General features: G+C 35.5%; 1 protein-coding gene across 1 annotated transcript in view; it reads left to right on the forward strand.

Annotated features, from left to right (window-relative positions):
* Cwf19l2 (CWF19 like cell cycle control factor 2) overlaps positions 1-20,995 on the forward strand; it is a 64,364-nt gene that overhangs the window by 14,629 nt on the left and 28,740 nt on the right. The window contains exons 7-10 of the mRNA XM_027415213.1: positions 6,508-6,623; positions 8,075-8,736; positions 15,464-15,554; positions 17,375-17,467. Of these exons, the coding sequence (XP_027271014.1) occupies positions 6,508-6,623; positions 8,075-8,736; positions 15,464-15,554; positions 17,375-17,467 (962 nt within the window). The remainder of the gene's footprint in view (positions 1-6,507; positions 6,624-8,074; positions 8,737-15,463; positions 15,555-17,374; positions 17,468-20,995) is intronic.

Consider the following 20,995-nt stretch of genomic DNA (forward strand, 5'->3'; position numbering starts at 1 on the left):
ATTGAGTATTTTAGCATTGATGTTTATGAGGGATATCGGTCTGTAGTTCTCTTTCTTAGTCATAGCTTTGTGTGGCTTGGATATCAAAGTGATTGTAGCCTCGTAGAAAGAGTTTGGCAATATCCCATCTGCTTCTATTGTGTGGAACAGTTTGAGGAGTACTGGAATTAGCTCTTGTTTGAATTTCCGGTAGAATTATGCAGTGAAGCCATCTGGCCCTGGCCTTTTTTTGGTGGGAGGCTTTTGATGACTGCTTCTATTTCATTAGCGGTTATAGGTCGATTTAAACTGTTTATCTGATTTTGGTTTAATTTTGGTAAGTGATATTTATCCAGAAAACTGTCCATTTCCTTTAGATTTTCAAATTTTGTGGAGTACAGGTTTTCAAAGTATGACCTGAAGATTCTCTGGATTTCTTCAGTGTCCGTTGTTATATCCTCCTTTTCGTTTCTGATTTTGTATATTAGCATGCTCTCTCTCTGTCTTTTGGTTAGTTTGGCTAGAGTTTTGTCTATCTTATTGATCTTCTCAAAGAACCAACTCTTTGTTTCATTGATTCTTTGTACTGTTTTCCTAGTTTCTACTTTGTTGATTTCGGCCCTCAGGTTGATTATTTCCTGGCGTCTACTCCTCCTTGGTGAGTTTGCTTCTTTTTGCTCTAAAGCTTTCAGTTGTTCTGTCAATTCTCTAATGTGACTTTTCTCCAGTTTCTTCATGTGGGCACTTAGTGCTATGAACTTCCCTCATAGCACTGCTTTCAGAGTGTCCCATAAGTTTGGGTATGTTGTGTCTACATTCTCATTAAGTTCTAGGAAGTCTTTAATTTAATTTTTTTATTTCTTCCTCAACCCAGGAATGGTGCATTTGGGTGTTAATCATTTTCCACGAGTATGTAGGTTTTCTGCAATTTGTATTGCTGTTGAATTCTAGCTTTAATGTATGGTGATCTGATAAGATCCAGGGGGTTATTTCAATTCTTTTGTATATGTGGATGTTTGCTTTGCTGCCAACTATGTGGTCAATTTTAGAGAAGGTTCCATGTGGCGCTGAGAAGAAGGTATATTCTTTTGTGTTTGGATGCAATGTCCTATAGATACCTGTTAAACCCAGTTGGGTCATACTTCTATCAGATCCTTTGTTTCTTTGGTATGTTTCTGTCTGGTGGTCCTGTCTAGTGGTGTAAGGTGGGTGTTGAAGTCTCCTAATATAAGTGTGTGTGGTTTTATGTGTGGTTTGAGCTTTAGTAATGTTTCTTTTACAAGTGTGTGTGCCTTTGTATTTGGGGCATAGATGTTCAGGATTGAGACTTTATCTTGATGGACTTTTCCTGTGATGAGTATGAAATGCCCTTCTTCATCTCTTTTGATTGATTTTAGTTTAAAGTCTAATTTGTTAGATATTAGGATTGCTACACCAGCTTGTTTCTTGAGCCCATTTGATTGGAAAATCTTTTCCCATCCTTTTACTCTGAGGTATCGCCTGTCTTTGAAGTTGAGGTGTGTTTCTTGTAAACACCAGAAGGATTGATTCTGTCTTCATATCCATTCTGTTAGCCTAGATCTTTTTCTGGTTAAGTTAAGACCATTGACATTTAGGGATATTAATGTCCATTGTTCGTTGGTTCTTGTTTGTTTTGGATTTATTGTTGGTGGTGTCATTGTGTGTGGATTTTGCCCTCCTGTTTCTTTTTGTGTTTGGTAAAATTAGATTTTCTATTGCCTGTGTTTTTGGAAGTGTAGTTATGTTCGTTGGGTTAGAGTTTTCCTTCCAGAACCTTCTGTTGCTGGATTTGTGAATATGTATTACTTAAATCTATTTTTGTCATGGAATATCTTGTTTTCTCCATCTATAGTGATTGAAAGTTTTGCTGGTTACAGTAGTCTGGTTTGACATCCATGCTCCCTTAGTGCTTGTAGGGTATCTATCCAAGACCTGGCTTTCAGAGTTTCCTTTGAGAAGTCGGGTGTGATTCTGATTGGTTTGTCTTTATATGTTACTTGGCCTTTTTCCTTTGCTGCTCTTAATATTTTCTCTTTATTCTGTAGATTTGGTGTTTTGATTATTATGTGTTGGGGGGACTTGTTTTTGTGGTCCAGTCTGTTTGGTGTCCTGTGAGCTTCTTGTACTTTCATAGGCATATCCTTCCGTAGGTTGGGGAAGTTTTCTTCTATGATTTTGTTGAATATGTTTTCTGTACCTTTGAGCAGTGTTTCTTCACCTTCTTCTATACCTATTATTCTTAGGTTTGGTCTTTTCACTGTGTCCCATATTTCCTGGATATTTTGTGTTAGGGATTTGTTGGACTTGAGGTTTTCTTTGGTTGATGAATGTATATCCTCTAGCGAGTCTTCAATAGCTGAGATTCTCTCTTCCATCTCTTGAATTCTATTAGTTATACTCACATATTTAGTTCCTGATCGTTTATCTAGCCTTTCCATTTCCAGCATCGCCTCATTCTTGTTTTCTTTATTGTGTCTATTTCTGCTTTCATGCTTTGAACTGTCTCAAGAACTTCCTTCACTTGTTTGGATGTTTTTTTCTTGGGTTCCTTTAGATTCTTTAAGAGATTTGTTTATTTCTTGAATTTTTTGGTTTGTCTTTTCCTCCATTTCGTGTAATTTTTTGCATGCTTTTTCTTCTATTTCTTCGAGTGATTTTCTTGTTTCCTATTTAAAAGTCTCTATCATCTTGCCGAGATAATTTTTGAGGTCCATCTCTTCTTCATGCTCTGTGTTGGGCTTTTCAGATCTTGCTGGAGTGGAGTCCCTAGATTCTGGTGGTGTCTTATTGGTCTTTCTGTTGTTGAGTGAGATCTTATTATGTCTTTTTCCCATATCTTCTTCTAGTGGGAGCAGGTGGGGTCTCTCTATCTCCTCTTTGACCCAGTGGTGTGTGGGGGCCAGGACTTCAATGTCTGAAGCTCTCAATGGTCTTGCCTCTCCTGGTAGTCTCCTCACTCTCATTGTGGATTGGTAGGCGGAAAAGGATGGAAGGGTGGGGTATTACCAGATTCAGGAGCTCTTCCCTGTCTGAGTGTGTCTACCCCAAACAGGCAGGTGCAGGCCCGGGGCAGGTCAGGGTGAAGGATGGTTTGGACAGGGGTTCGGTAAGAGCAGAGGCTCACTCACCTAGTTGTGGATCGGTCGGTGGAAAAGGAAAAGCAAATTAACCTATTTTTATCTTCCTTATTATGCTCTGCCAGGTGGCAGTGGCTTCATTAGGATAGCATATTCATCTCCTGCTCCCTCTGCATCTAGCTGGCAACTCCTCTGACTCCACTCTCCTTCCCAGAGTCTTTCCTTTGGTTTTCCCACCTATACTTCCTCCCTGGCCAACCAGCTTTTTTTTTTTTTTTTTTTTTTTTTTTTTTTTTTAACCAATCTGGGTGACAAATCTTCACAGTGTACAAAAGGATTATTCCACAGTGGCACATTTTTATTTTGCTTTTATCATGAGCAGAAATGTCTCTACCAGATTAAGTAATAGCAATGGTAGTCATATAAAGCTCCCTTTGAAATAGAGTTTTCTAGAACCTTAACAGATAGCAACTGATGAGTTAGGTCAGTCTGAGGCTTGGAATGGTCAGGTGATCTGTCTGTGGTCATGTGAGTAGTAAGAGAGCAGCCCTCAGATTTACAATGAAGCATTCGTTACTGTGTGTCCTTGAGAAGACTTATTTCTTCATGTGCTTAGTAGACACTAGTTTATGGGCTTTTTCAGTGAGCTTTTGTTGATTCGTCTTCCTGTTCTTTTTTTTTTTTTTTTTGACTTTTCTGTTAGAGGTTTTTAAATTAAAAGGAGGATTAAAGGTGGCTTTAATTAGGTGCTTTATAAAGATGCAAAAGTTCAAAGAAATAAATGATTTGTTTTTTGATGTTACAGATACTTAGTAGTAGCAATAATACTGAAGTCTAGGTTTCCTGATGCTCAGTTTATGGATTTTTATGTATTAACTTGTCTTCTGAGAGAAATGGAAGAGATTCCTAGTGTTTGTTTGGTTGTGGTTTGTTTATTACTGCAAAGCTTGTTAGAACCATGAAATTAAAACCTAATTTTATACTTACTAAAAAAAAATAGGTTTAGGATAGAGTTATTTATTAAGTGTAGTATACCATTGAATTTACTGTAATTATTGGCAGACCTCTTTTTCAGTACAGAGGGCTAGAACCATGCTTATTTATGGTTTTTTGATTATAGTGTGTTTACAGTTTTCATAAGTGCTAAATAGTCATTATTGATGTACTGATTAAATCTGAGGTTGCTGCTTCAAATGAGTGGTTGTTTTTCCTTAAACATATTAAGTTGGGTGATTTCTTAGTACTGTATTAGTTTCATTCCTTGTGATAACACTAATAAGACTGTTAATTTAGTTTATCAACCACAGTTAATGATGCACAAATATTCCCAAAGTTAGGACTCAAGTTGTGACTGAATTTGTTGGGTTTTTAATCTGGCTAGATTTCCTTCACAGATAGCAGCATAGGAGAAGCAGTCTTATTTTTGTTCTCCTGAATTTGTCTCTGGACTGCTAATTTCTTAGTGACAGTTGAGAGATTTTCATGATGCCCAATTGTTGCTTGATTAGTTTCATAGATGATTCTTTAGACTCAGTGATCTAACTATGAAGCTGGAATATTCATAAAGACATAAACTGCTGTGGGTTTTTCAGTTATCACCATGCTGGCTGCAGGTTTGGGCTATGTTCCTTGAGTGTTTACAGTATGTCATTTACAGGATATAAATAAAAAATGACAAGTGAAATAAGCTTTTGAATGAAAAATGGCATCATTAGCAATCTGGGCTTGAATGTGTTAAGATTTGAGTAAAACAATACAATTAATTAGAATATAATTAAAATATCTGTTTTGCTTTTTGTTCTGTCTTTAAACTTAAAAAAATATTGCTATTCTAGTTATGCATACATATGGAGTTGGGGTGTTATACGAATGTGAATGTAGGTGCCCATGCAGGCCAGATATGTCAGATCTGGAGCTACAGTTCTAGAGAATTGTGAGCCAACTGATGTGAGTGTGGGAACTGAACTCTTGGGTCATCTGATAGAGCAGCGTATGCCCTTAAACACTGAGCCATTACTCCACTCCTTCTTAAACCTCTTATCAAAGTCTGTGTACATAGAAAAGTACCTAAACCACAGATGAAACAGTGACAATTGTCATCCAGTGTTGTGGAAAGTCAGCACACAGTCGGAGAAGCAAGTCTGAGCACCTTAGAAAATGTATTTATCCCCGGCTAGTAACTGACACTGGAGGAGTAACTACTGTCCTCTTTTCTAGTACCAAAGATGAGTTATACACATCACCTCTTTAATTCTATTGTCTACATTTGAAGTTCCTCCATATAACTAATTCATTCATTCTTGTTGCTGTACAGTAGTCCAATTAAGAAAGGTTGAGTCAGGTGTAGATTAGAAGAAAGGATATGTGATAGGTAGGTTTTTAGTTGGGGGAGTGGTAGGGGAGGATGGGAGGGAGAAGGGAACTGGGATTGTCATGTAATTCAATCTTGTTTATAATTCAAATAAAAAAATGATAAAAAAAAAGAATGGATCATGATCCCTGTGTCTCTCTCTGGTTATGGATATTTCCATGTTTAAGCTTTTGGTAGGTTGTTTTGTTATGAAGATTCTTATGCAGTCTCCAAGAGCCTCTGTGTGTTTCTTGGCTCAGGAGCTGGAGGGATCTAAAAGCAATCCTCATTGGAGCAAGGAAAATCAGGAACAGAGTTTTAATTTAGTAATCAATTAAATTTCTTTGTATAGATTGAAAATAGGCCATAATACACACACACACACACACACACACACACACACACACACACACAGAGAGAGAGATGGTTCATTGAAAACATTCAAATGTTTATAGTTGCTAATCATAAGTAAGGTTTAACTTAATGACATTATCTTTTATAACTTTCGTATTTATTATTTGTGTTGTTTTCTCCTCTGTGCACATTTATTTCTTATACCTTGGAGTGCCATTTCCCTGTATATTTTAAAATAAATGCAATTGGAAGGCCAGGAAATGCCATAGAATAATGCTTTGACTAAAAATGATGACACATGCTTTTAATCCCAGCATTTAGAAGACAAAGGCAGGCAAAGCTCTGTGAGTTTAAGGTCAGCCTGATCTATATAGTGATCAGGCTTGCATAGTAAGGTCATCTAGGCTTGCATAATAAGACCTTGTTTCATTAAATAAGTAATCCTTAATTTCTTTGATTTTCCTGTAACTTTCTTGTATTATATAATTTCATGCTTGTTCTCTTAAATTGGTATTTATTTACAGGTAGTTTTGTTTCTCTTTTTTTCATCTTGACAAGCCTTTTTAGCTTGCATAGGTAGGTATTTAAATATTTGGTGAATATTAATTATTTATAATTTTTTTTCAAGGAAAGTATTTAATTTTATACTTTAAAAGTGATAGAAACAGTAAATAATTCTATAATAACCACCTAAAAATAATGCTAATGATTATTTTTGGAATTTAGCTTCAGGAGTAGAGGATGGTGGATTAAGCTGGCTAAGAAAGTCTTATAAAAGAATGAAAGAACAAGCTCAAAAAGAAAACAGAAATTTTGAGGATATTGTAGCTGAAAAATATGGGGTAAGTATTTGTGTTTTAAGGAGATATGTATTGTTTTCGTAGTTATTTGAAAAAATAAATCTTTGTTTTGAATAATGAAATGTTTTAAATCAAAATAATGTTAGATTTATCTTTATTCTTTTAAGTAATTTCCTGCTCCTTCTTATGTAAGGATATTGCTTTAAAATGTTTTTACATTTATTTACCTGTGTGCCCATACTCAGGAATGCACACATGCCCAGGGCCCCTGTGAAAGTTAAGGGGCCAACTAAAAGGAGTCAGTTCTCTCCTTCTGCCATGTTGTTGGCTTCCACATGTGCGTCCCAGCTTTTAAACACAAGTCATCAGGTGGTGGCAAGTGCCTTTAGCCACTGAGTCATCTTGCTAGCCCAGCCTTTATCTTTTTAAGATTAACATGTTGGATGTAAAACCCAAGTAAGTGTGTAAAACTTAAAAATGTGCACATGTTTAATATAAAAGTAGCATTTTTCTCTTCTGAAGAAAATGTAAATAATACAGGGGAGTCTCTGTAGATAAGCACTGTTGACATTTTGGTCATCTCCCAGAATTTCATATTTTGTAGCATTTTGCCAATGTGACTATGCTTTGGCGAGCATTTGTAAGCCATCTTGATGTCTTTTCTTATCAGGTAATGTGTTAACTGCATACCCTGTCTGTGAATGGACTCCCATGTGCACACACTTTTCCCTGCCCAGTTTCTGCAAAGATTTTTATTTTGAGTAGGATTAGATATCTTAATCTATAAGTCTTTCTCCTTCTGTCCCCATCCTAAAGTCTCTCCTGTTCAAGACAGTCAGTTGTATGGAATCCTCTATTTATTTATTTATTTATTTATTTATTTATTTATTTATTTTTATTTTGTCATGCTTTCCCCATCATCCTTTTTATCTAGAAGCACTAAAACCTAGTTATGAGGTTCTCTAGAATGTACTGTGTCTTTCTTTCTTTCTTTCTTTCTTTCTTTCTTTCTTTCTTTCTTTCTTTCTTCCTTTTTTTCCTTAAAACATGCATATGCTTATTATTATTTCCCAAACTATAGAAAGTTTCTTGGTCAATTTGATTTTTAAGAATTTATTTCACTCAATAAACCTGAAAAATTTTTCCCTCATTTTATTTTTAAGCAGTTTTTCTTTTTTACAAGGATCTATATAGTTTTAGCAGCATAGCAACCTCTAGATTCTTACCAGCATGAATTAATTATAACATTTTAAAAGTTGTATCCATGGTGTCTATGTGACACTCTGTTGTACAAAACATTTGTTCTCAGTGCATCCCTTTTAGAAATATTTTAATTTGATTGTATTGTTTTTCTTTATTGTGCTTTTTAAAGTATTATTGGTGTGTGGTAATTTTTATGATTCATTTAACATTGCATCATGACACAGTAGTATATGAGAGACAAAACATTGAACCTTTTTTAATTGTAGATACATTATTATTCTCTCTTATAGTCAATGGAAATATTTCAGTCAAAATTACAAGAAGCTGAAAAAATTGCACGCAAAAGAGAAGACTGTGGATGGGAACGGTGGAGGAAGCCTGCATATTCAGATAGAACACAGTGTAGTCAAGCAAGTGGCACTTCAGACTTAGTGAAATGTAAAAAGGGCTCAGAGGACAAACACTTCGCAACAGAGATTGCAAACAGCAGCAGTAGCAGTGACTATACGTTTAGTTGTCCAAAAACAGGGAAGAGATCTGGGTCTTTAGAAACATGTAGAAGAGAATCTACCCTAAGACAAAAGCAAGAATCTTCTGGAAATTTGAGACCTAAATTCTTAAGACCCTCTGATGAGGATGAACTATCATTTCACAGCAAGAGGAGAAATTTTGAACCATCCACTTTTTCTTCTACATTAGTGGCTCAGGCTCCTTTGCATTTTGATTTTCGAAAACCCACAGAGAACAGTGAAGAAAATTTGACATCCTTGAGCCTGTCTGGTGGGCGAGAAGGAGACCAAAAGCATACAGATCAAAAGCCATTGGAAACCTGGAGCTGCAGTGCTGATCAACACTCTCCAGGAGACAGGAGAGAACACTTGCAGGCTGAGAGCTTGAGGGGTGACCCACCAAGAAGAGGACAACTGCAAGATACAAAGTCAACAATTGCTGGGTATTTTATATATGTGTGTGTGTGTGTGTGTGTGTGTGTGTGTGTATTTTCAGTTAGCTTCTTGAGTGGGATCAGAAAACTTGATTTTATCATAGGGGTGGTCCTGTTGGAGGTAGAAAAAAATTTGTCCAAAAGGTAAAGACTAACTTCCACTTAATTGGTCATTAAGGTAAGTTAAGGGGGTTTGGAGAGATGGCTTATAAGAAGGGCACTGGCTGCTCTTCCAGAGGTCTTGAGTTCAATTCCCAGCAACCACATGATGGCTCATAACCATCTGTAATGTGATCTGGTGCCCTCTTATGTGCAGGCAGACACTGTATACATAATAAATAAATAAATCTTTTAAAAATATAGGTTAAAGGTCTGGGTAGATAGCTCAGATATTTGGTGTAGCAGTATATATTTATAACCCCATTGCTCCAGCAGAAAAATGGGAAATGGAAACAGGAGAAGTCCCCAGAAGCTCATGAGCCAGAAGCCCTTTGAAAATTGAAGGAGAAATCTCCTTATAATGACTGGATAACCATGGCAAGGCACATAGAGTAACAAAAATGAGAGACCCTGTTTCAAACAACCTGGATAGCAGTATCAACAATAAAGAATCATCTTTATTATTTTTCCTTCATTCTTTTTTGAGCCTGTGATTATCTTATAGGAAACTATCTAATTGTGGGTCACATGCATTTAAGCTTTAAACTCGTTATTCTTAGACACAAAATGTGTTTGTGTATAGTTTTTTGGTTGGAAGCACTCTTAGGAGTCTGAAATCCAGAGTGATACTTGAAATGAGTAGAACATACTGTTTCCTTAGAGTTTATGAATTTAGTCAGAAACTAACACATTTACTATATACTATTATAAGCTTTGCATGTCATCTTGCCAATTTTATATTACAGCTCAGAAGGGCAAGGGAAGGATGCTGTGCTGAGAGACAAAAGTCTCGTCCTAGAGAAGTGGGTGTAGAAGAAAGGTGGCATTAGATTGAGAGTTATTTCTTTGGTTTCTCAGAAGGATTTATTAACTTGTCTATGCATTGCTCTAAATGTTTCTCTTAACCTTTTTTTTTTTTTCTTTTTTGAGAGATTTCATCATTAGACTTTTAAGCACAAACAATGAAGGACTTGTTGTCAGATTCTGGGGTTTAGCAGTTAGCTGTCAGTGGCAAAGTCATGTGTAGTTATCAAGCACTGGGTTGGGTAGGTACTTTGTAGTCTACCCCTGCAACTGCTATAACTGTATTTATACATTTCTGCATTTCATTCTGGCAGTTTGAGCCTTGGTATTAATCACTTTCTTTTAATTAAGATGTATACTTTTTAATTTTATGTGTGTGTATGTGTCCCTGAAGATTTTATATATGTGGTCCTGAATGTATGTCTGTGCACCATGTATGTACAGGAGCCTGCAGAATTCCGAAGAGGGTGTCAGATCCCCTGGATCTATAGTTACAGGCAATTGTGAGCCACCATGTGAGTGCTGGGAATTGGATTTAGTTATTGTGCAAGGAGCCAAGAGATCAGTGGCTCTTGACTAGTGAGCCATCTCTCCCAGCCCTCCTTTTTTGTAGTCTTGAATAGGTTGAGGTACTTGGCCAATACATAAATCTGGCTAATGGCAGTCTGGATTTGGACCCATGTCTGTCTGACTGGGAAATACCTTTTCTGGAAACACTCTGGACTTTCCTTCTTTTCAAGAAAGGAAGAAGCAAGTTACATCATAAAGATGTGACTACTAGCACATGAATAGCTTATTGTAGAAAGTCAGGATTGATTGGTTGTTGCAGCTGTTCCTTTTATTTATAGAAATGAGCATGAGCCTGTTTCTACATTGACATTTGATATGTAGTTAATATCTTTCCTTAGATGAAGGGGATGCCTTGATGAATGGCTTCTGCTCTTCGTTCTCATCCTGTCCAACTTAAGCTTGATTATAAGATACCTTACTTTTTCAATGACAACTTGTGTAGAATTGCCCCATATCTGGATTTTAGTAAGCTTTTCTTGTGCTAACGGGTAAGGATTGGGGAACATTCTTCTTCCCTCAGCTCTTTATTTTCTTATCTGGCAATTTTAAGATTGAAATAGATAAATTGGACATATATTTTTGGGTAGGAAAATCTAATGAGATAGTAAGTACTTGGGAGGAGAAGTAGACCAGACCGACCCAAAGGAAAGCAAGCAGTTTCTCATGGAGGGAGCAGAGGTATGTGAGAAGCAAACCTGGGAGTAGGTGCATTTGCTGTGAACATAAACCACAGATAATCCTTAGGAGGTATATGAGCTGTGGTTGACTACTTTGCATTAAATTGTCCTTAGTAGGGTGTGAAATGTGTTGTCTACTTTGTATTAGATTGTTCTCAGGAGGAGTGTGAACTGTGGTTGACTGCTTTGGATTAGGTTGTCCTTAGGAGGGGTATAAACTGTGGTTCACTACTTAGCAGTATATATTCCTGAAGAAATTTAACTGGTATCTTTAACCTCTGTCTAAAGGACAAGAACAGTTCATTTTCAAAGCAGGAATTTAACTGAATGGGAGATAATACAAATTGAGAAAATTGTGTTGAGTAGGAAGTAAAAATTTATAGAATTAAAACTGGGTTGCTGAAAATCAAAAATTACATTTATTACAATAAAATGATGTATTATTTAATTTGAGAAGTTTTTTGTACAAAAGAGTACAACTAGTGGTGCAAGCAGCAACAACTTACAGAGGTAAATAAACAGTTATGATATTCTCCTAATCATATGAATGCAATGCCCCACTGTTTTAACTGCTTTTTAAAATATAGATTCAAAAGAACAATACAGGAAAGGAAAAAATTCCTTCCTAGTGATTACTTACTTCTATACACACACCCACACACACACCCACACACACACACACACACACACACACACACGTAGGTGTATATATGTATAGGTTTATATATATATGCAAATATATATATATATATTAGGCTCTAGAATTTTGCTCTTTGTGTTCACCTAGTATAAGACAAAATAGGCTCTATAGCAAAGGATAATGTAATGTCTTGAAAAGCAAAACTCAAATGGTATCTGTTAAATTGTCTTTTTTTATGACAGAGAAATTAGCTTGTTTTCTCTCTCTTTCTCAGAAGTTGCTTATGTTTTGTTACTCTTTCTCAGAAAATACGTTAACAAAATAATAGCTTAATTTCAATGAAGTATGATAAAAACTTGAATCCAGGAAAACTAGCATTTGAAAGATAAGTTCTTTTTATGAGCATATATCCATTGTGCAGAAAGAGGTTTCATTGTGACATTTCCATAAATGTGGACCTGCTCATGTTCACTAGATACATCCTTTATACTTAGGATTGTGATGATTCTGGAAATATGTTTTGCTTTACCCTTTTCTTTGTTGCTCCCCTTTGGGAAAATTTAAAAGCCTTATGAGGTGTAATGAATGCATGCATGATAAAGTGCTGTACACAACTTGTAAATTTTGGAATATGTATATGTGTATCTTGTGACATTAGCCTCTAATGTCACAAAAGTTTCCTGGTGAGTTTTTAATAATCGCTTCCTCCTGTCTACACCCTTTAGACTGCTAACTCTACATTTTCAGATCTGTCTCCTTCCTTCCTTCCTTTCTTCCTTCCTTCCTTCCTTCCTTCCTTCCTTCCTTCCTTCCTTCCTTCCTTCCTTCCTTCCTTCCTTTCTTTCTTTCTTTTTCTCCACACACACACACACACACACACACACACACACACTTTATGTAAGTGGGAAATACATTGTGTACTTTTTGAGGGAGTCTGGCTTCTCTAACTGAGCTTAGTTGTTTTTAGCTTCATTTCAGCTTGTGAATATTAGTAGTTCATTCCTTTTGATAGATGGGTAAGATATCATTCGTTTGTAAACCACAGTCTATCTCTTCATTCCCTGTCGGTGGACTTTTGGATTGGTTCCTGTTTTTGACCATTAACAAGCAAAGCATTTCTGTGCACTCACTGCCTACGCTTTCTTTTCTATAGCATAATCCCAAAGACATGAATCACTGGATCAAACAGTACTTGCACTTTGAATATTAAGAAAATGTGAGACTGTTTCCTAGAATTGCCAGGTCATTTCATGTTATTAACAACAGTATTATGGAAGCATCATTTCCCTTATTTACTTTCAAACACTTGGCAGTGGGCATGCTTTTTAACCTGGTGAGTAGCTGTAGCCCACAGGTTTTGTTTATTGAATCTCCATTATTAGATACACAGACATAGAGATTCCTATGTACTTTGATTGCTCGATCCATTTTTCTTATGAAATGGCCCTCTTTGTCCAGAATAGTATAATATTTTTGTGTTGTACAGTAATTTGTCTCATATTAACATAGATACTTCAGCTTTCCTTTGACTAATGTTGACACAGTATATCTTCCTTTTACGTATAACGCATTTATATCTTTATGTTTACAGAAATTTTTTGTTAATTAAAATATCCATACCTGCTTTTTTAATACAAGTATTTAGAAAATGTATTGATATATAGGCTGGGTATCCTTTATCTCAGATGTTTGGGACCTTTTTTAGTATTTTGGACTTTTATTTTCCTTTGGAGCATTTACACCTGCATGTGTATCATAAGATATCTTGCAGAAAATATGCCTGTACATGAAATATGTTTTGTCCCATAAGATATCTGGTATATACATATGTGTGTGTATCTTGAAGATAATTTTGTATACTTTTAATAAGCCTATATTTTGAGTATGATTATCATATAATATGAATGCTAAAATCTTCAGGTCTTTTTCATATTTTCAAATTTCCTATGCTTTGGTGGGCAGGATGCCCGAATACATGAAAAAAAAAAAAAAAAACCCTGAGTTTTTCTTCTGTATTATATTATCCCATCCATCTGCTCACTTCAACTTCCTTGAGCAGCTTCTTTATTTTCAATAAAGTTGGGGCATTTGAGCCTTTGTTCTTTATTTCTCATCCTTCCTTGAGGGACTCTCCATATGACAGAGAACTTAAAATTGCCCTGCAGTCTTCTGATTCTCTTTAATTTTGCTTTGGTTTCATTTTGTATAGTCCTTTAGTAATCTGATTTTCTAAAAATGTTATTTAATGTGGTATTTTTAATCCCTAGCTTGTAGTTTTCCTGAGTAGAAAGAAGTTCAATTTTCATCTTTTTGTTGTTGTTGTTGTTGTTAGTTGTGACATTATATACAAGGTCTTGTGCTGACAAAGGCTAAGCTGGTCTTGAACACTCTGTCATCTTGCCTTATCCTCCTGACTTTAGGTATGCACTCACCAACTTGTCTAAAGTGGTTTTTCAATAGCTGTATCATTTCTTTTGAACATATAAGATACATTTATCCTAATAACTGAATGTGCTTATTTATTTCTTATATCTGTGTCAGTTCTGGGTGTCTTTTTGATTGATGGAATTATCTTCTAAATATGAGTTATACTTTTTGCATAACTGATATTTGGATACTAGATATAATGATGTTTACTTGTTGAATGCTACATTTTTCATGTTTTTTATTGGCATGTATTCATCTTATGAAACTCAGTTCCATAAGAATATTTTCATTCAAATGTATCGTGTATTTAAATATTTTTGCACTTTGTTTTAAATGCAATTGATGTGAAACCATTTGCTACTTTTGTCTCTTAATTTTAACTTTTTTTTTTTATAATTTGGGCTTGAAGTAGCATTTTATTGTGCACAACATATTATTTTCTAAGCATTCTACCCAGTATTTTCTCACTTATGTAACTTTGATGTGTCACTAATGGGACTAGACACTATTATCAGAATTTCCCATAACAATTCTTTAACCAGTAAGAGAATTGTTTCCCTCAATACAGGTATTTCTTGGCTGAATACTCCAGGGTAATCCTGAAGGATTCTCTTATAGCATAGCTTTCTCTTGGCAGTTTGTGCTATGAACTGGGACTACTTTCGACTTGTGGGACTGTTGCTATTGTTTGCTCAGGACTCCTCCAGCCTCTTGCTGGGTTCACCCTCCTTGTTCTGTAGCCTTGTCTCCAAAAGTTAAGCTGGGATTATCTGATATTAGCTAAAATTTTCTTGTATGTGAGGCTTCTCTGACTTAGGCAAGTAATCTCAATTTTACATTATTTTTCTTTCTAAATAATTATGGACCAGCTTTACAAAAGAGCACACAATTGTTGTTTTTATTTGTTGAATTTGGGTAAGTATATCATCCTAAGATTATAGTTCTAAGATGATAAAAAATTCATCAAATTTAGTACAGAATTTCTTAAGACATAGAAAATTGTGGTCTGACAAAAGTGCTTTTGTTTATTTCCTTTTCAAAATGAGTATAGATTTTGTTTATTGTTTCTGAGACAGTGTCTCTTAGTGTAGCCAACACAGGCCTCAAATTCACCATACTCAAAGTGGCTTGTAACTCATGGCAGCTTCCAACTTCTACTGAGTGTTGGGATTACAGGTGTGCACCAGTACACTGAGTATTTAAAAATGAAAATGTTAATTTGTATATTATTTATTTTATAGTTAATAGTACTCTGCAGTTATTATTGTAACTGTAATAGGTTGTTCTTGGCTTTGTAACAGAATCTTGAAATGTAATTCACCCTAGAATGCTGGACTTAACTCTTATGTGTTAGTATTGTGATCTCCTATTAGTGCTGAATGCTTTACTGAGGTCAGTTAAGATAATGCATGATTTTATTCATGACATATGCTCTTGCTCTGTCCTGTCTCACCTGCAGTCCAGAGGCAGAGTCTACCTGTATCTTGAGTGTTGATGAAAAGAACAAGTTGGGTGCTAAGATTATCAAGGCAGAGATGATGGGAAATATGGTAAGACCCTATGTGCTGTTCACTTGGAGAAGAATGAAATGTTAACCTTCACGGATATTTTTAGAAGCTTTAGCCACATCTAAATGATGTGGCATCCCTTGAAGATACCTATTGCTTCATAATTCCTTAAAAAGATTCCTGAGAATTTCTAGAAAGAGTACTCTTGTGGTTTGTCTACTGAAGAAATATATATTATCTCTCCTTTATTAGATTTCTGAAATTTATGAAAAAAAAACATGTTATTTTATTTTTAAGCAATTTTTTACTTTATTCTTTCACTTACATCTGGGACATAGTTGGAGGAGTTAAAGATGTCTTTGTTTCATCTCCATTTTAACTTAATAAGAATGGTTATTGATTTCTTTTTGTAAAGATTTAGTTTTCTTTAAAAATTTTTATTGGTGTGTGTGTGTGTGTGTGTGTGTGTGTGTGTGTGTGTGTGTGTGTGGTGTGTTCAAGTATACTAGGATGCCCAGTAAGGCCAGAAAAAGGTGTTGGCTCCTCTGGAGTTTTGGAGTTATAGGTGGTTGGGAGCTGCCTGAAGTATGTGCTGGGTATTGAAGGTTGGTCCTTTGTAAAAGCAGCAAATGCTCTTAACCACTGAGCTATTTGCAGCCCAATAGTGCTTATGACTTTCTTAAAATGAAGCTTAAGAACCTAGAACTTTGGGGCAAATGGGTTTGTCACAAAGGCTGATGGCTTGCATTTGATCTTTGCAACCCACACAGTAGAACCATTACTTCAAGTTGTACTCTGACCTCCACACTTACACTGTGCTGCATTCAACAATGTTTTAAAAAGAACCTAAAAAATGTTTATGAGTTAAGATCAATTTGCATAAAATTAAATAGAAATAGGGATAATTTGGTGGGACCTACTCATCTGTTTATTTATATACAATTATATATTATAGTCGTACTAATTTGTTAACTTATAAGGCAGAATAGCAAAGACAGAAATCCTTCTATCTTCTATTATAGTAAATCCATGGGCTTGTTTTAAATTTAAAAGTAAATACTCTTTAAATATTCTGTTCTGGTATACTACCAGTGCTCTTTAACAGTACAAGAGGCATCTGAGGAAGATCAGTTTCTTCTTATTCTGTTGTAGACGGTGTATATTGCCTCTGTTTCTTTGAACATGGTTTTGCTAACCAGTGAAATCCATTTCAACTTAGTAATTATAATTAACAAATAATTATAATGAAAAAAGTGAAGTTTAATATTTGATAGTACAGAAGAATCAGTGAAAATAGTGGAGTGGTTGCCTAGAAGTTAAATTACATTTAAACAGTGTTCTGTTTTTCATGGAAACATTTCAGATTAGCATGCTAATTTTTTTGTCACATAAATAATTTATCATTTTATGGTTTATTGCTTGTTTTATATAAATTTGCAGAGTTCTTAGAAGAGTGAAATATAGCTTTTGTGTAAATTTCTCATCAGAAATGAAGAAAATAATTTTTTTGTCTTCTGATTGCTTCCTATGTAAATAACTGATGTCATTAGTATTGGATGTTTGTAATACCTAAGAAATTGCAAAAGTGTAATTCTTGATGCTATGTAGTTTTTCTACTTTCCTTCCCCTGTCAAAGTATAGTTTCTTGAAGTTATTCTCCTTCAAATAATAAACAAGTGACCTCAGTACTCGAGAAATTTGTAACTGAAGAATGTTCATTAAAATTAATGTTGGTTGGTTATCGAACTTAACTATTGGCTGTAGGTATTTTTGTTAAATTGTTTTTTGTTTTATAGCTTTGAAATACTGTGTAATGAGAAATTTAACATCACAGCTGACCTGTTTAATTTTTCCTTTTGAAGGAATTAGCTGAACAACTTAAAGCCCAACTTAAAGAGGCAAATAGATTTAAAGAAACCATGACACAGATATCAGCAAAAAGATCTGGAGTAGAGGTAAGTAATAAAAGTTTGTTTAAATACATATTATTACTTAGTTTAATGTCATTATACTGCAATAGTGATATTGTGATTCTAGATGTAGATTTTACTAGAATTCTTTGATGAAAGCCTCATCCTTGGGCCAAGGAAATCTGCTTTTATTCTAAATTCTGTGGCTTGATGACCTTCATCTCTTTTCCTACAGAATAAGAGACTTGAATTAGATATTCATTTCAGAAAAGGCAAATCATTTTGTGTATGGTTTGTTCATTTATTTAATATTGATTGAAACAGATAAAAATACTTACCTGTCTAGAGCTTCCATTTGAGTAGGGATGCAGGGATAATGGAAAGTAAGTGATGGTGCATATCGGAAAGTTATACATCCTATGCCAGAAGAGTAGGAAAGAAAGAGTTTTAAGTACCTGTTGGGTGACTGGAAATGAACTATTAGATTTGGAGGTGAATTTTTTTTTTGGGGGGGGGTGCAAATACTGACCTTTCTTACTATACAATTGATAATACTTTTCTGAGATAATAACATTTACTTTCCCACAGTTATTTTAGATTTTAGATTCCTTTTTGGATTCCAGTGTGGAATATTCATTCCGGTCTATATTTCGTTTTCTCCTTTCTTCCTTAAAATAAGAATTCATAGTTTCTGCCAACCATAAGACTGTTTTATAGACAATGAATGAATAGGACTAAACCATTTTGAGATTTGTTTATAACAATAGCCACATAAAATACTTATAATGAAACATTCAGTTTCAGTTTATGTAAAATTGAAAGCTTTGCAGGTTGAACTGTGATTATTTTATTTTATTTTATTTTACTTTTTTGGAGCATTTGGCATTCCTAGGAAATAGAAAGCTTTCATAAATCCTTTTTTCATAAATTCTTTTTATTTATAGAAGAAAATGTGTTTGTTTTCTTTGGAGAAAAATAGTAAATTACATGGATGTAAAGAATGGCTTGCCTATTTTGCTTTTTAATTTTTTGAGACATGGTCTCTCTACTTTGTAACTCTTCTACTGGAACCCACTATTGTAGATCAGCTGGCTTTGAAATCAACAGACTCTGCCTCCCAAGTGCTGGGATTAAAATGTTTGCCACCATGCCAGGCTTTTTTTTTTTTTTCCCCTCTCTATTTTCTCTGTAGATGGACCTCTCTGTTGTAGCTGCGTAAAGTGAGTTGGTTTCAGGTCTTATGTACTGGCAGCATAATGGAAATGAAAATAGACAATGTGACATCCAGTGGAAGGAAGTGGGTTAATTTTGAGAGCTTATCAACCAGTTTGAGGCCCTGGTTTATTAATTCCATTTATCAAGCATTTATTGAGGACTCTGTTGTTTGACACTGTATGAGGTCTTATGTGTACTTAAAATGCTTAACTTTTCTTGGCCTGAAAAGGTGGCTAAAACAGAAAATCACAAGTAGTCTGATAGTTACTTTTTTAATGATTTGTGATATGGTAATGTGAATATTCTCAAAATTACTTGTGAACTGAGTGTTGGCTGTGATTATATCCTTGGTTTCTTTGTTGAACAAGAAGGTAACTTTTTCTATGCAATGGAAGTAAAGTGTATACACTAAATTTACCAGAATTATGAAGAACTAGGAAAGAAGTACAGGACCAGAAGTTGACAGCCTTGCAGATTCTTGGCCTTTCCATATTTAATACAGAGCCTCTAGCCTTCCCTGCAGGATTAAGTTTGTTTATAAATGTATAAAGTGTGTGTGTGTGTGTGTGTGTGTTGCATTCACCTTGGAATGATAGGTGTCATAAAATGAGATTCACATTCTGGGAGAACAACATAAAGAATATAAGAAATGGGTTGGGAGATGGCTCGGTGGTTAATTACTATAGGTTTGGTTTGCAGCATGCACATGGCAGTATTGACAAATATTTGTAGCTGCAGTTCCATGGGTTCTGTACCCCTCTTCTTGTCTCTTCAGGGACTAGGTTCATATGTGATACACATGTATGCAGACTAAACATTCATGCATGTAAAACAAAAATATAAGAATACACGAAATGTCTCAAACTTGAATTTAGGTTGAATCAACATAAAATCCCTGTGTGTTTGCTTCAAAGAAGTATGCATGTTCAGTTTCTAGATCTTTTATTATATTAATAACATATTTCACACGTGGTCATTCTGAGCATCAACCTGACCTGTAATATGTGGTTTCTAAATTAAGTAAAGACTAGCACAGTTAAGTTTATGTTTAGCAGTGGAGTTTGCAGCAGTATTAGTGTCAATGAAGTTGGATTTCTGAGAAATCAATTAACATTGGAATCACCAGCTCTAAAATGTAGCAGAAAGTGAATCTGGCGTCTTTATATTAATAATTCTTATGGGTAGTAATTCTCATATGAAGCTATAAACTTGAGGTTGTAAGACCCCCGGAAGCTCAGGCCTCCAGGATCTTTTCCCAGGACCTCGGCCACCCCAATCACCATGCGGAGGCGGAAACTTGATGCAAACTTCAAGAGGCTTTAATGAAAGGTGGACGTTTGTACAAACGGGCTCTCTCAGCATGCAGGCTAGAGAGCAGCCCCGTCCCCCAGGCACAGGCGTTTTTAAAGGCAAAAACCACAGGCTTAGGGAGGGGCCTCGACTCTCTGTCCATTGAGTACGTGACCAGAGTCATAGATTCCTAGGAGGCCGTTTGTCTTGAGGGGAGGGCTGGGAATCAGATGGCGTCCTGACCCACCGGTTGTAAAACCTGCGGACCTCAGAATGTGCTAACTTAATCTTGCCTGAGCAAATGGTAGCTATCTCTTTGTTTCATAGGGACCCTTAATCTGTTTCCTTCATGAGCCCCTTGGGGAGGCTGGCCATCTGGGAATTCTTGGTACCCAGTTATCTTATGGCCTTGTAAGGGAGTAATTGCTGGCAGCTGGTAAATTCCAGGCACCAAGTCATAGTAGTGGCCTTAGTCAGTTTCTGGGTTAGGCCACCCTACATTCCGTTTGGAGAGTTTCCTTATCTGGGCTATATTTCTTTGCTAATTTTTAAGTCTTTCAAGGTCAGGGATTTTATTTCCTAATAATATAGATACTTAAAATACTTGGTAATATGGATACTTCAGTATTTGCTAGCCATAAAAAGTTTCAAGGACTTAGGAGTTGGCTCAGTCACTAAAATACTTGAGATAGATCTTCATAATCCATGTAATAAAATCCATGTAATAAAACCAGTGCTGGAACAGTGGAGACAGGCAGATTCCTGGGGCTTATTACCTAGCTAGCCTACCCTACCTGACAAATCCTGGGGCAGTAAGAAATCCAGTGGGGAAAAACAAACTGAGCAAACCAGGTAGATGGTAGTCAAGGACCCACATCCAAGGTCATCTTCTGGTCTCCATATTGCATTCTTACACATACACACCAGTGTTCACCTCAAAACTCAAAAGAATTCAGGCTGGATAATGTGATAAATATATAAAAATACTTTCAAATCAAGGACTATGATTATGCAATGAACAATTGTTGGATTTAGTAATTTGCAAGTCTTTAGTAGCAGACTAGAGGG

Source organism: Cricetulus griseus, chromosome 4 (assembly GCF_003668045.3).
Source record: "Cricetulus griseus strain 17A/GY chromosome 4, alternate assembly CriGri-PICRH-1.0, whole genome shotgun sequence".
In the NCBI taxonomy this organism is placed as follows: Eukaryota; Metazoa; Chordata; class Mammalia; order Rodentia; family Cricetidae; genus Cricetulus; species Cricetulus griseus.